Source organism: Sorex araneus, chromosome 9, assembly GCF_027595985.1.
Source record: "Sorex araneus isolate mSorAra2 chromosome 9, mSorAra2.pri, whole genome shotgun sequence".
NCBI classification, from domain to species: domain Eukaryota; kingdom Metazoa; phylum Chordata; class Mammalia; order Eulipotyphla; family Soricidae; genus Sorex; species Sorex araneus.
In genome coordinates, this window is record NC_073310.1 from 3300997 (window position 1) to 3316409 (window position 15413).

The window sequence follows — 15413 nt, forward strand, 5'->3', positions numbered from 1 at the left end:
ACCCCAGCGAAACAGCTGCTGATTCAGCAGAATCTAGCAGGGATGCAGCGTTGCGAGGCCTTCCTAGCCCCTGGCCCTGCCCCCTGGCCAGTCAGCCTCCTCGTGCCCGGGTGGCACCGGCAGGGAACTGGCACGTGTGGGCTCTGCATTGTGTTTCCAGGCCCGTGTGCCCGGAGGCTCAGCGGGTGCTCCCCGCCTTTCTGAGGAGGGGCTGTAGGACCCCGAGTGCCTGGCCTCGGCCTTGGGGACTCCCGTCCCTGTGCCCGGGTCCTGCCCTGCCCGCACCCCTCACCCCTTCTCGCTCCCTCTTTCTCATTTTGGTTTGCTCGGAACCGCGCCAGTCTCAGCCCCTGTGTGTGTCGCTGATGTTTCTAGCGTCCCGACCTTCCTGGGTTTCGTCCTGGGTTGCCCGGGGGGCCCCTTGGAGCACTGCCGTGTGGGAGAACGTGCGTCTCCTGGGGTGCTAGGTCTGCAGGCTCCGTGCTGGTCTCCTGGACGTGGAGGAAGCCCTCTTCGAACCCCCGCCCCCTCCGTGACCCCGGGGCCAGCGGGAGGAAGCACGGTGTGTGGGGTGTGTGGAGGCGCGGGCCGCAGTCTGGCCCACGCGCCGTCTGGGGCTCCGGCCAGCTGTTCCTTGGCTGCCCTGAAGCCGGGGGCCCGTTTGGGAGCTGCCACGAGGTGTGGGATGGGGAAGAAGTCCGGCAGGCACGCAGCTTTTCAGGCAATTCCTGAAAGCCAGAGGCTGGCTGGGATTCCAGTACCCCCTCCCCCAGGGAAACCCGATCACCGGCCCATCTCCGGCTTGATCTGGCTGATTGGGGGCCCAGCCCCCTCGCCAGGGTGGGAGGCAGGAGGAGGTAATGGAGCAGTGAGCCCCCGTGGAATCTGCCGGTGCCGCCCCCTACCCCCGCCCCCATCTGCTGCCCTCCCCAACCCCCCCAGCCTCCCAACCCCCCCCCCAGGCGTGTAGATGTGGGAGGCCCTGGCGGGCAGGCTGGGCCGGACCCAGCAGCAGCCTGTTAATCTGCTTTGATTTCTGGTCTTTGGAGAGAGCTTGGCTACAGGGCCCGATTGTTTATGTCTTAGGAGCCAAAGCAGACAAAAGATGGTCGGGGGAGAGAGCCGGGAGGCAGCTGAGATGCCCGGGCGCCTTGTCAGCCCGTTACAGCTCAATTCTTCACAGCCCTGGGAGCCCGCTTGGGGCTACGGCCATTTAGGAAGAGTTTTTTTTAACCAAGAGTCCAAACAACCTGGCGTGGCTTGGAAGCCAAGGGGCCGAGTGGAGGCTGGGGTTCGGGGGAAGGCGGCTCTGCCTGAACCCCCCGGGTTGGCGTGGGGCGGGGGGGGGGTCCGAGGGGGAGCAGGGGCACTTGGGATCGAAGCGTTCCGGGTTGGGTCTCCGCGTGCGGCAGGGCGGGGCGGGGTGCTGAGAGCCCGGGGGCTGGGGGGACGCGACACCCCGCCACGTGCCGCTTGCTGTCGAGAGAGTGTCTCAACACGTCTGGGCTGTATTTTTAACTCCAGTGAGGTTGATAAGGGAAGGGCGAGGCTGAGATGCTCAAGCGGTAAACGGCTCTGCTTCTGACATTGATCTTTTTCTTCCCCAATGGCTTTAGTGAGCAGCTTTCTCTGGAAAGGTAACGACGCCAGCCTTTCACTCTCAGCCAGAGAATCTAACTGGAAACTGCCAGTAATTTACTTTGCCTCTCACCGTTTCCCTTCCATTGGGGTTTTTACTTTTATTTATTTATTTATTTATTTATTTTTTCCCCCATTGACTTTTTTTTTTTTCCAGGAGAAAAATAAATTTGACCACACTTTCGTCCACCCTCCTGTAGTTTTTCCAAGTCACTGAGAGCTGGGCTCCTCACGGTGCCGAAAGGCCTCAGCCCGCTTTTAGGAACCCGGAGGCCCCCCCGACCTCCCCCCTCCCACTCACAGTCCCCAGGGCCGAGTCCCTGCTCCCGGCCTGAGCAGCGCCCTGGGACGGCCATGCCTGACTTTCTGGACTGCTCTCGAATGAAACTCAGTTTGGCGAGACTCCAAATGTGTCCACAAATAATGTTGAGCAATTGTGTGTTTAATGTCCTCAGGCATGTGGCTGAAACCTTTTGAAGGCGACGGGTGGAAGGCGACAGCCCGTTTGTAAGTCAAATTCTTTGCCAATTTTGTTTCCTGCAGTGCTCTCTTGGAAAAAAAAAAAAATCGAAAAAATAATTTTTTTTTTAAAATAGGAATTCCTTCATCAGCATTCGTTCCCCCGCTCGCCGGCTTCCCTTGGGTTCAGCAACAAAAAGGGAGACTTCCTTTCCTCTCCTGAAATGCAGCCAAAGCATAAATATTTTTCCTCCAGAGTCTAGAAGGATCTTTAGACAGCATGCAATTGCCCCTTGAAATCAAGGGGTGCAAGATGATGTCCCCAAATTTGCAAAGTCAAAACCAACTTGAGTTCTCGGACCCATCGAACCCGGGCCTGGGGGTGACTGACTGGGACTGGCCAGCTGTCGGCCTTTCCTGTAGGTGTTTGGCGATTGGTTTCAAAATCACTCAAAGTCCTTGTCATGGAGTGGGGTGAGGCTGAGGGTCCCCATGCCCCAACCTCTTCTCCCTGAGGTCTGAGTCTGCCTCGGATGAAGAGTCCCTCTCTGTGTTCAGGTCCAGGGAGACTGTTAGCGCCTCCAAAGGGCAGAGCACGGGCCAGCAAGGGGAACGGGAGTTCTCGGGAACGTAGCTGGGGCCAGGGAAACCGTTCCATGCATCCGCCTCCCGCCAGCTCGAAAGCATGCAGGATTTCATTCCAAACCATCCCATCCACCAGGCAGACCCACTGTGCAGATGAAACGACGGAGGCAGGGCGAGGGGCCCGGGTCAGCGGGGAGCTGGGCGCTGGGGCTCGGGACAGAAATGCAACCATGCTTCTTCCCTCCACTCTCCTCTCTAAAGCACTTCTGGAAGATTGAATTGGGGCCTTGAGAGAAGCAGGAAGAATAGGCCTCGGAAAGGACAGGCTGCCGCCCCGCCCCCCACCCCCTCCAGTGGCTGGCGTTTCCCTTCTTAGCTGTCGGGGTGACTCTGGGAGTAGGAAAGGGTGGGGCAGGGCTGAGTTACTCTATGGGCCCCAAGTTCCCCGGGGAACAGGAGCGGCAACGAGGGGTCTCTGTAGAAGGAAGCTCACCCTTGCTTGCTCGGGGACTGTGGAGTGGGCTGGGGGGCCAGGACGCGTCTGCCCCTTCCCACAGGCTGCAGTTCTGGGGATCCTCTGCAGAGCACCCCCCACCCCCGGCGGACCCCGTTTGGCCTCCTGCCCCAGTTGGGATGGGGTTAGTCTGTGTTCCAGAAAGCAGGTGGTTCAGGGGGAGGGGCTCGGATTAGCCCCGCCCAGGCCCCGCCCCCGGAGGAGGAGCCACTGCACCCTCCTCATCCTCATTGGTCGGCAGGTGTGTCTCTCCCCAGCAGCGCAGATGGCTCGGGTCTGCCCTGGGGTCAGGCTTGGGGGTTGGTCTCTGCCTGTCACCAGGAGAGCAGGGCCTAGGCAGGGATATTGGAGCACAGCAGCCCCGTGTCTGGCCTGGCTAGGCAGCGGCTGGCACCCCGGGGTCGCCGATAGGGGAGAACTCACTCTTCCAGCTCCTCGCCGCGGGCCGGCCCCCACCGCTTGCCCTGCGTGAGGTCGGGGGCCTCAGCCCCTGTCGCTTCGTGCATGCTGCTGGGATCTTGCTTTTCCAGCGTCGCGCTCTCGCCTTCCCTCCAGCCCCCCCACCCCCCATTTTCTCCCCACCCCATGTGTGCTCTTGCAAAGATGGCAGTGACCCCCGGGGCTCCCCCGCCCCTGCTCCGCCCCTTCTGTCCCTCCGTGGCCCCTTTGCCCCCCAGAAACTGACCCTCGCTCCTGTCCTTCCAGGTGCAGCCCAAATTCCGTTACCCCTTCTACTATGAGATGTGCTGGTATGTCCTGGAGCGCTACGTGTACTGTGTGACGCAGCGGTCCCACCTCACCCAGGAGTACCAGAGAGAGTCCATGCTGATCGGTGAGCCGACCCCCGGGGGGGCAGGGGCAGTGTCCGCAGTGGGGCAGGGTGTGAGGTGTGAGGTGTGGCGGTTGCGATTCTTCGGGGGCAGAACGTCCAGGCAGAAGCTTGGGGCGCTTGTGGAGGGGCAGCGTCCTCGGGCGCCTTCCGCTTGGACGGCAGGTGTGCAGGACATCGTGGCACGTCGAGGACTGCAGGCAGATACGGGAGGCGCCCGTGTGTGTGTGTGTGTGTGTGTGTGTGTGTGTGTGTGAGAGAGAGAGAGAGAGAGAGAGAGTGTGTGTGAGAGTGTGTGTGTGTGTGAGGGAGAGTGTGAGAGAGAGTGTGTGTGATAGAGGGAGAGTGTGTGTGTGTGAGAGAGATGTGAGAGAGAGAGAGTGTGTGTGTGTGAGAGAGTATGTGTGTGTGTGAGAGGGAGAGAGTGTGTGTGAGAGAGAGATGTGAGAGAGGGAGAGTGTGTGTGTGTGTGTGTGAGAGAGAGAGGGAGAGTGTGTGTGAGAGTGTGTGTGTGTGAGGGAGAGAGTGTGTGTGAGAGAGAGTGTGTGATAGAGAGAGAGGGAGAGTGTGTGTGTGTGTGTGTGATAAAGAGGGAGAGTGTGTGTATGTGTGAGGGAGAGAGTGTGTGAGAGAGAGAGTGTGTGTGATAGAGGGAGAGTGTGTGTGTGTGTGAGAGAGTGTGTGTGTGGGGGGGAGAGAGTGTGTGAGAGAGAGTGTGTGTGATAGAGGGAGAGTGTGTGTGAGAGAGAGAGAGGGAGTGTGTGTGTGTGAGAGAGAGAGTGTGTGTTTGTGTGAGGGAGAGAGTGTGTGAGAGAGAGTGTGTGTGATAGAGAGAGAGGGAGAGTGTGTGTGTGATAGAGAGGGAGAGTGTGTGTGTGAGAGAGAGATGTGAGAGAGGGAGAGTGTGTGTGTGTGAGAGAGAGAGAGAGGGAGAGTGTGTGTGTGAGAGAGTGTGTGTGTGTGTGAGGGAGAGAGTGTGTGAGAGAGAGAGGGAGAGTGTGTGTGTGTGAGAGATGTGAGAGAGAGTGTGTGTGTGAGAGAGAGTGTATGTGTGTGTGTGAGAGGGAGAGAGAGTGTGTGAGAGAGAGATGTGAGAGAGGGAGAGTGTGTGTGTGTGATAGAGAGGGAGAGTGTGTGTGTGATAGAGAGGGAGAGTGTGTGTGTGTGTGAGAGAGATGTGAGAGAGGGAGAGTGTGTGTGTGTGTGAGAGAGAGAGAGAGGGAGAGTGTGTATGTGAGTGTGTGTGTGTGTGTGTGAGGGAGAGAGTGTGTGAGAGAGAGTGTGTGTGATAGAGGGAGAGTGTGTGTGTGTGTGTGAGAGAGAGATGTGAGAGAGAGGGAGAGAGAGAGAGAGAGAGAGTGTGTGTGTGTGTGTGTGTGTGTGTGTGTGTGTGTGTGGAGGGGCATGTGGAGCTGTTGAGTCCAGGGAAGAATCCTGCTTTTTGTTTGCTATTCGGCCACCCCCAGCGGTGCTCAGGGACTGTAGCTCGCCAGGAGGGTCCGACCTGGGGCTCCTCCCGCTTTAGCTCTCTGAGCGACGTCCCCGGGCTTTCAGTTATTTTTATTCCTCTGCAGCTCCGCCACCTTAACAGACAAACCTGGGGGTTGTTTTCTGTGTCTGTGGAGCAGGCCGTGGGCTGCAGTCGGTTTCCCACGTCGTTGCAGCTTTGTGTCGGCGGAGGGGGGACCCGCCTGGGAGATGAGTTTAGAGCAGTGAGGTGTGGCAGTTGTAGCTGCTGGCCCTGCTGTGACGTCACTGTTAGTCATGGTCCCCCCACCCGCAGTGCTTCAGTCCTGACGGGCATGGCTGCCCCCGGCCTGCTGGCTGGCATTGCTCTGCAGAGCGGGCGTTCCTCCTTTTTTTTTTTGTTTTTTTTGTTTTTTGCTTTTTGGGTCACACCCGGTGATGCACAGGGGTTACTCCTGGCTCTGCACTCAGTAATTATTCCTGGCAGTGCTCAGGGGACTATATGGGATGCTGGGGATCGAACCTGGGTCGGCCACGTGCAAGGCAAACGCCCTACCCGCTGTGCTATTGCTCTAGCCCCTCCTTTTTGTTTTTGGATCACAACAGTGCTCAGGGCTTACTCCTGGCTCTGCACTAAGGAATTATTCCTGGCAGTGCTCGGGGAGCATATGGGATGTCGGGGATGGAACCCGGGTCCACCAAGTGCAAGGCAGACGCCCTGCCCATTATATTGAACCTCCAGCTCCCTACCAACATTTCTTAACAAATGAGACTATATATAATATATTTTCCTTTTGCCTGATTTTTTTTTTTGGGTCACACCCGGCAATGCACAGGGGTTACTCCTGGCTCTGCACTCAGGAATTACCCCTGACTGTGCTCGGGGGACCATATGGGATGCTGGGAGTCGGTCCGGGGCTGGCCGTGTACAAGGTAAACGCCCTACCCGCTGTGCTATTGCTCCAGCCCCTGCCTAATTTTTTTTTTTTTTAACGTAGGAGTACTGCTGTTTATTCAGCCATTGATCAAGCTGATTGAATTGGGCATGAACTCCTTGCCTAATCTTTTTATGTTTGTTTTTGGGCCACACCTGGTGATGCTCAGGGGTTACTCGTTACTCTGTGCTCAGGAATTACTCCTGGCAGGCTTGAGAAACCGTATTTCTCAAGGTAAGGATCAAACCTGGGTTGGCCGCGTGCAAGGCAAGCACTCTGCCCAGTGTCCTATGACCCCAGCCCCTTATTTTTATATGTTGAAACAGAAAATACAGAGGCTGGAGTGATAGCACAGCGGGTAGGGCGTTTGCCTTGCACGCGGCCGACCCAGGTTCGATTCCCAGCGTCCCATATGGTCCCCTGAGCACCACCAGGAGTAATTCCTGAGTGCAGAGCCAGGAGTAACCGCTGTGCATCGCCGGGTATGACCCAAAAAAGCAAAAACAAAACAAAACAAAACAAAACAAAAAAAACCTTGCATTGTCACCTGAATAAATCGAGAGTTCTTTAGCAAACCTGAGGAATAATGCAGAAACAGAAAATTCAGGGACTCGGGGGTCCGGGCCAGCAGTAAAGCACGTGTCTCGTATGCACGAGTCCTTGCTGTGAAGCATGTCTGTTGTTGATATGTGCGTTGATCCGCAATATTACAAAATAAAATTAAATGCAGATACGTTCAGAGAGGTCAGGCAGCTTCTTTGGGAGTCACACAGCTAGGAAGTGCTGAGGTTGGCTTGGTTTTGGTTTGGGGTGCTCGGGACCGAGCCGGGCCCCTCCACATGCAGGACAAGTGCTCCAGGACAAGCTCCAGTCACTGCACGCCCAGAGCTGGGGTCTGAGCCTTGTCGCTGACCCCAGCCTTTCTAGAACTGAGGCAGAGGCCGCTGGAGTTGTCAAGCGGAGCTGACCCCTCCAGTGAAGGGGGTCCAGGGCACGCTCTTCTCCTCTTTGTGACCACCCCTGCCTCTCTCTCCCTGTAGATGCCCCACGAAAGGCCAGTGTAGACGGCTTCTCATCCGATTCCTGGCTGGAGATGGAGGAGGCGTCCTGCGAGCACCAGCCCCAGGAGGAGAAAGAGGAGGAGGAGGAGGAGGAGGAGGAAGAGGAGGGGGAGGGCGCAGACCGGGCCCCCAAGCATCCTGCCGATGGCCGCGCCTCGCCCTCCAGCAGCCCCTCCGAGGACCAGGAGGCCCCAGGGAAGAAGCCCAAAGCCTCGGCCCTGCGCCTCCTCAAGAGGACTCTGTCCACCGAGTCGGAGGAGAGCTTGCGGTCCCCTGCAGCCGCCGACGGCCCCAGGACGCCCGCGGGCTCTCCGGTGCCCGAGGTGGCTGCCCGCTGGGCCCACCTCACCGAGTTCGAGCTGAAGGGGCTGAAAGCGCTGGTGGAGAAGCTGGAATCCCTCCCTGAGAACAAGAAGTGCGTCCCCGAGGGCATCGAGGACCCCCAGGCCCTCCTGGAGGGCGTCAAGGTGGGTGGGGCCGGGCTGGTTGCGTGGGATGTGGGATTCTGCAGACTCGGACGGGTGCTGCCCGGAGGTGCTGTGGGTGTTTCAGTAGCTGAGCCCCATGGACTCAGTTCTTCCACAAGGTTTCGTGCTTGTGGAAGGGGAGCTGGACACTCCTTGTGTCTGGTGCCCAGCGTGTGTGTGTGTGTGTGTGTGTGTGTGTGTGTGTGTGTGTGTGTGTAAGGGGAGCTGGACTCCGTGTGTCTGGTGCCCAGTGTGGGGTGTGTGTGTGTGTGTGTGTGTGTGTGTGTAAGGGGAGCTGGACTCCATGTGTCTGGTGCCCAGTGTGGGGTGTGTGTGTGTGTGTGTGTGTACACACAGCAGTTCTGAGGAGCTGGACACTCTGTGTGCGTGGTGTGTGTGTGTGTGTGTGTGTGTGTGTGTTAGGGTGGACAGCAGTTTCGAGGAGCTGGACCCTCCAGGGGCACCAGGGGTCGCTAAGAGCAGAACGGTGTTCTTCCCGCTCTTCCGAAATTTGCCTCTGCAGCAGGTTCGTCAGGTTGTGGTGTGGAACTAAGCACCCCTGGGCACGCTGTGTAGACCAGGGTGGCACTGGGTGAGTGGAAACACCTCTGCCACATCAGGGACCGGGCTGCTTGCTGGAGCGGTTATGCAGAGGGCAATACGAGCTGGGCCCTAGCAGCTGGATAGGAGTTCCTCAGCTGTGGGAACGCTGCTATTCCAAGATGCAAGTTTAGGAAGGCACGTTGGCAGGTGTTGGGTTAGAGAAATCATGATCCTAGTACTTGCTGAAAGTTTGCTAGGAACAGAGGAAGTTCCTCCTGTGGCTGGTTGATGGAGAAACTGGTTGAGCCACTTGGGCCACACAGAGCTCGCGGCCTGGGCTCTGGCGAGGCCTTCCGTGAGCACTGGAGTCCTTCTGAGGCCGACTCTGGGCCTGATTTAGAGAAGCCTGTTCATATGTTCCCTAGTTCCTGTGGCATCCCTGGATCAGGCCAGCGGCCGTGGAAATCCTGACTGTTCCCTCCAGGTGCGAGCTGAGACCAGGGGCGCAGGGCAGGCGCCACCAGCAGGGGGAGCCAGAGCCACAGAACCACCTGCCCTCAGCCCCTGCCTTATTTATGGGTGCCAAGAAAGGAAAATCCTACAGCCTGGGGAGGTGGCTCAGTATAACGCACTTGTATGTGCGAGGCACAGGGTTTGATCCCCAGCACGATAAAATACAGCAGACCTATTATCTTTTTTTTTTCTTTTTTTTTTTTTGCTTTTTGGGTCACACCTGGCGATGCACAGGGGTTACTCCTGGCTCTGCACTCAGGAATTACCCCTGGCGGTGCTCAGGGGACCATATGGGATGCTGGGATTCGAACTCGGGTCGGCTGCGTGCAAGGCAAACGCCCTACCCGCTGTGCTATCGCTCCAGCCCCAGACCTATTTTCTTGTTCAAGTTTTTATTTAAAGTTTTTATTTTTACCCTCAAAAAAAAAAAAGATACATACTTTTTGGTTTTGTTTTGTTTTTGGGTCACACCTGCGGTGCTCAGGACTTCTTGCTCCTGGCTCTGTGTTCTGTGCTGGTACATAGCTCCTGGTGGGACTTTTGGGGACCATATGGGATGCCAGGGATCAAACCCGGGTTGGCTGCATGCAAGCAAGGCAAGTACTCTACCTGTTGTACTATCACTCCAGCCTAAGGTTTTTTTTTTTTTTCTTTTTGGGTCACACCCAGCATAGCACAGGGGTCACTCCTGGCTCATGCAATCAGGAATTACTCCTGGTGCTGCTTGGGGGACCATATGGGATTCTGGGAATCGAACCTGGGTTGGCCGCGTGCAAGGCAAATGCCCTACCTGCTGTGCTATCACTCCAGCCCCTCCGGCTTTTCCAGGTTTTTTGTTGGTTTGTTTTTGATCCGCACCCAGGTGTGCTCAAGGTTTACTTCTGTCTCTGCACTTAGGAATCACTCCTGGTGTGTTTGTGGGTCCATGTGGGATGCTGGGGATAGAATCCGGGGTGGCCACATGTAGGACAAATGCTTTTCTGCTGTATTATATTTCTGGCTCTGATTTCTCTGTTTTTGGAAGCTTCTTGCCTCTCTTAAGAGTTTTATAAAAATCTGGGAGCTGGAGCAATAGCACAGCGGGTAGGGCATTTGCCTTGCACTCGGCCCAACCCGGGTTCGATTCCCAGCATCCCATATGGTCCCCCGAGCACCGCCAGGAGTGATTCCTGAGTGATTGAGCCAGGAGTAACCCCTGTGCATCGCCGGGTGTGATCCCCCCCAAAAAAAAAAGGGTTTTATAAAAATCAGGCTGGAGCGATAGTACAGCGGGTAGGGTGTTTGCCTTGCACTTGGCTGACCTAGGATTGATTCCCAGCATTCCATATGGTACCCCGAGCACCGCCAGGAGTAATTTCTGAGTGCAGAGCCAGGAGTAACCCCTGATCGCTGGGTATGACCCAAAAAGTGGGGAAAAAAAAAAGGATTTTATAAAAGTGGTCTTAGCCATGAGGAATATGGTGTGCTACTGGACTCTGAGCCGTTGGGCTCCCAAGCCTTTCGTGGTCCCTGCGCTAAGGATCCCTTATCTTTTTGTTTTTGTCTTTGGGCCACACTGGCTGTGCTCTGGGCTTACTCCGAGCTCTGTAGTCAGAGTTTACTCCTGGTGGGGCTCAGGGGACCCTCTGGGGTGCTGGGGATTGAACCCGAGTTGACTGTATGCTAGGCAGACGTCCCATTATATTGTCTTTCTAGCCCCAGAATCACGTATCTTTGGGCTGTTTTTTTTTTCCAACTGGAATTTTATCATGTGATTATTTCATCAGAGGTTCTGAGCATGAAAACAATATATTTACATCAGTAATTTAATCATTAATTGCTGCAGGGTCCCCAGATGTTGTAAATGAGTTACAGGCACATCACCCGGAAGTGGAACCCGTGCTCCTTTCCACTGTCCTTGTCTGGCCGCAGCTGGCTCTGTGCCGGGGGTCGCGCCTCTGGGTGCTGTGAGGACTCGGGTGCTGGGATTGAACCTGGGGCTCCAACGTGGAAAACCTTTGTCGAGAGCTCTCCCAGGCCCTGCGGGGCTTTATTCTCTCCGCTTTACAGAGGTGCAGAGGGGAGCGACTGTCTGCTTTGTCCTGGTTCGGCTCTGCGGAGAGAGCTGTTTGTCTTGTGGAAGCCGCCTCGGGATGGGGAAGGTTGTGGGATGGACGGTCGCGTGGCCTCCTTGAAGAGCGGGCAGTGGCTGGGTCCCTGAGCCCTGGGGGGCGTCCTGACTGTAAGCCCTGACTTACATCTTTGTTTAGATTTTACAGGATCAAACTTTCCCCCCCCCCAAGGAAACAGTGTTTCACCTGCATTTTAATTTTTTTGGCAGTGCCTGAAATGAAATATGTTTGTAATTACTTGCTTGCTTAAAAAAAATGGGGGCCTTGGGGCTGGAGAGATAACACAGTGGTAGGGCGTTTGCCTTGCACGCGGCCGACCCGGGTTCTAATCCCAGCATCCCATATGGTCCCCTGAGCACCACCAGGGATAATTCCTGAGTGAAGAGCCAGGAGTAACCCCTGTGCATCACCGGGTGTGACCCAAAAACAAAACAAAACAAAACAAAAATGGGGGCCTTAAGTACTAGGAGGTTGACTCCATGGCTTGGAGGCTGGTCTCTCATTCTGGGCAACTCAGAGAAGGGAACACCAAGTAAAATGTGGTCGGAGGTCATGCGGGGGAGGGGTGACGCGTGCCGAATGTAGACTAGAGACTGAACACAGTGGCCACTCAACACCTTTATTGCAAACCACAACACCTAATCAGAGAGAGAGAACGAAGGGGAATACCCTGCCATAGTGGCAGTGTGGGGTGGGGGGAGACGGGACTGGGGAGGGTGGAGGGACGCTGGGTTTACTGGTTGTGGAGAATGGGCACTGGTGAAGGGATGGGTTCTCGAACTTTTTATGGAGGAAACATGAGCAACTGTACCCTCACGGTGATTCACTAATTAAAAATAAAAAAAAAATTAAAAGAAAAAAGAAAAAAAATGGGGGCCTGGAGTGATAACACAGCGGCTAGGGCGTTTGCCTGGCATGCGGCTGACCCAGGTTCGATTCCCAGCATCCCATATGGTCCCCTGAGCACCACCAGGAGTGATTCCTGAGTGCAGAGCCAGGAGTAACCCCTGAGCATCGCCGGGTGTGACCCAAAAAGCAAAAAAAAAAAAAAAAAAAGTCAGAAGTAATCAAAAATCCGCTGGCCACCTTGACTTACATTGGTGACCAGCCACAAGCGGTGGGAAGTGGGGAGCAGCTGGCCAGACTCAGTGCCCGCTGTTCCCTCCTGGCCCCCCGCCCCCATGCCTGTCTCCCTTGGTCTAACCTGGTGAAAGTTCAACTTTCACAGAGAAGCCAGAAACACTCCCCCCTCCCCACCCCCCAGGCTGGGCTCTGGCTCTCCGCATGCTGGGACTCTCCCCTGCCCGCCCGCTCCCTGCAGGATGCCTGGCTGGGTTAATCAGCGCCGAGACGCTCCTGTCCCGTGCGCCTCCTGGCCCCCTGGACGCCGACGTCCAGGCCTCATGTTTCCAAAGTTAGATCATCTGTTCCGCAACTTGCTTTTGTCCCGTGCAGCGTCCCTGGGTGTTGGTGGCTGGAAGGCTGGGTCACTTGTGGGTGGGACACTGGACGGTCGAGGTGGCCCTGGCAGCCTACCGAGCTGCGCCCGGTGCCCACGAGGCTGCCGCCGCGGCCCTGAGGCTCCTGCCAGTCCAGCGTGAGTCCGAGGGGAGGCGGGCCTGTGTCCCTCTGGCTACTTTGCTGTGTGTCGGGAGAGCCCCGCATGGGGTGGGGGTGGGCCTGGGCAGCCTGCGCCTTCGGGATTTGGCAGTGAGGGGTCCTCACCGCCTTTCCTCCTGCCTCTTGGCGGGCCTGTTCATGGGAGAAGGGGAAATGGAGGCACTGGCCTGTCTCTGTCGCCTGTGTTTTTTGTTTTTTTTTTTCTTTTTGGGTCACATCCAGCGATGCTCAGGGATTATTCCTGGCTCTGCACTCAGGAATTACTCCTGGGGGTGCTGGGGGACCCTATGGGATGCCGGGGATTGAACCCGGGTCGGCCGCCTGCAAGGCAAACGCCCTACCCTCTGTGCTATCGCTCGGGCCCCTGTCGCCTGTGTTTGGACCACACCCGGGGCTTCCTTCTGGCTCTGTGCTCTGGGTTTGGGGAGACCATATGGGATGCCGGGGATGGAGCCTGGGTTGGCCGCGTACATGTGGGCCGGGGGAAGAGGGGGGTCTTGGGCGACCCTGCATTCAGCAGCCCCCTGAGACGGCCGGGCACCCAGCGCCGCTCGGCTGTGCTCAGTCTCAGTGACTGCCTGCGTCACAGGCCCGCGTTCAGTTCAAGGGAAGGGGAGACTCGCTACCAACACCCGCCTCCGGAGGGCTGGCCCCGCGGACCCTGGTGAACTCTTCACTAAGTGCTTTGCGAGGGGTTGGTGGAGGGGAGTCGACTCCGCCGGGCGCCCGCCCCTTGCCTGCTGTGGGGTGGGCTGAAAGACGGTGTGTCGTCTGGGGGTGGGCCGAGAGCGCGCCTCAGCTTTCATGAGCAAGCCTGGCCCGGGCGACGCTCCTGCAGAGCTTGTCCCCGCGGGGCCCGGGGTGGGGCCGACCAAGGCCTCCAAGAGCCCCTGGGTCAGGATTCCCGGCAGCGCGATCGAGAAAATCTGCAGTTGGAGATATTTCCTCCTTCTGCATCCTGACGCACACAAAAGGGAACCCCGAGACGGCAGCAGGGCGCCCTCTGGTGGCCGCCGGAGCCGCCGCAGGGGGTGCTGTGGATGAGTCGCCTCGTCTCTAGGGCGTTTGGGAGGGTCACTGCTTTTTTTTTATTATTTAAATTTTTACAAAAATTGAATCACGGTGAGATACACGGTCACAGAATTGTTCACGAGTGGATTTCAATCACACAGTGTCCCAACCCAGCACGCCTTCACGCTGCTCACCAGTGCCACCGATTTCCCTCCTGCCTTCGCTCCCCACCCCGCTGCCTGTCTCTCTGACGGGCACTTTTCTCCTCTTTCTCTTTCTCTCCCCTTTCTCTCTCCTCCCCCCTCTCTTTTACTCTCATCTCTCTCTCTCCCTCTCTCCTTCTCTCCTGCCTCTCTCCCCTCTTTTCTCTCTCTCTCCTCTCTCCTCTCTTTCTCTCTCCCTTCCTCTCTCCATTCCTTCCTCCCTCCCCCCCTTCCTCCTTACCTCCCACACTTTGGGCATTATGGTCATTGTGGTTTGCAACATAGAGGTTTCATAGAGGTCTATCCCTTTACCTCCTTTCACCCCTCAGTTCTTGCCCAGAGTGATCGTTTCCACTATCATTGTCAGAGGAGTCGCTGGTTTCAGTTATTGTTACTCCTGTATTAATTGATCTGTTCCTTTATTTTTGTTCCGTTCTGTTTGGAAGCCTTCCCGGAGTGCTCAGGGACCCTCCTGGCAGGGTCAGGGGACCATTTGGGCTTCCAGAGACTCAAATTAGAGTCTCAATCACCCGTATGTGAGGCACACGCCTTACTCCTGTGCTCTCTTTCCAGTCCCTGTCTGCAGTTTTAATTTCCCCCTGTTTTTTGGAGGGTGGTTGTGTTAGGGCAACCCCCGGGGTTATTCCTAAGGGGTTGCCCTGGGCAGTGTCAGGAATTGAACTCAGGACCCCCAGAACCCGGGCATGTTCTCCAGCCCTTTGAACCATCTGCCCTGCCTACTTTTAATTTTTTTTTTCCTGTTGGATGGAGGACTACCCGGAAGTGCTCAGGGCTTACTCCTGGCTCAGTGCTCAGGGATCACTCCTGGCAGTGCTCGGGGACCATCTGGGGTCCTGGGGATCGAACTCAGATTGGCCATATGCAAGGCAAATGCCCCCCCTGCTGTGCTGTCGTTCCAGCCCCGCTTTTAATTATTTTTAACTAACCCACTATGTTCCCTCCGCCACCTCTTTCTCAGGTAACCTTAGTCTGCTAACAGTGATCTATGGTTTATCATTTTCTTTTCTTTTTTTTTTCTTTTCTGGTTCACACCCGGCGATGCACAGGGGTGACTCCTGGCTCTGCACTCAGGAATTACTCCTGGCGGTGCTTGGGGGACCATATGGGATGCTGGGAATCGAACCTGGGTCGGCCGCGTGCAAGGCAGGGCGTTTTTCTCTTGGATACGGTTGGCTGAGACCCTACACGCTGTGCTATAACTCCAGCCCCAGCCAATTCTATTTTATTTTAATTTATTTTCCGGCTACTGACTCTTACCCGAGAGAGCCTCTGGGCCTCCACTGTGTGTCCCTGGTGTGAGCAGCGCTGGTGTGGGGGTGCCTGAGGGACTCAGGTGGGCGCTGTGAGGCCCTGGGGGCGGATGGTCTTTCCCCGAGGATGGGGCACTCTCGCTTCTGCTGGGTCCATCTCCTGCCCCGCCCGCGATGTCCCCTCTG

General features: G+C 56.7%; 1 protein-coding gene across 9 annotated transcripts in view; it reads left to right on the top strand.

The window, feature by feature from the left end:
• KDM2B (lysine demethylase 2B) overlaps positions 1-15413 on the top strand; it is a 94970-nt gene that overhangs the window by 35294 nt on the left and 44263 nt on the right. For all 9 annotated transcript variants that reach the window (XM_055146895.1, XM_055146896.1, XM_055146898.1 and 6 more), the window contains 2 exons: positions 3902-4028; positions 7468-7955. In XM_055146895.1, coding sequence (XP_055002870.1) covers positions 3902-4028; positions 7468-7955 — 615 coding nt within the window. The remainder of the gene's footprint in view (positions 1-3901; positions 4029-7467; positions 7956-15413) is intronic.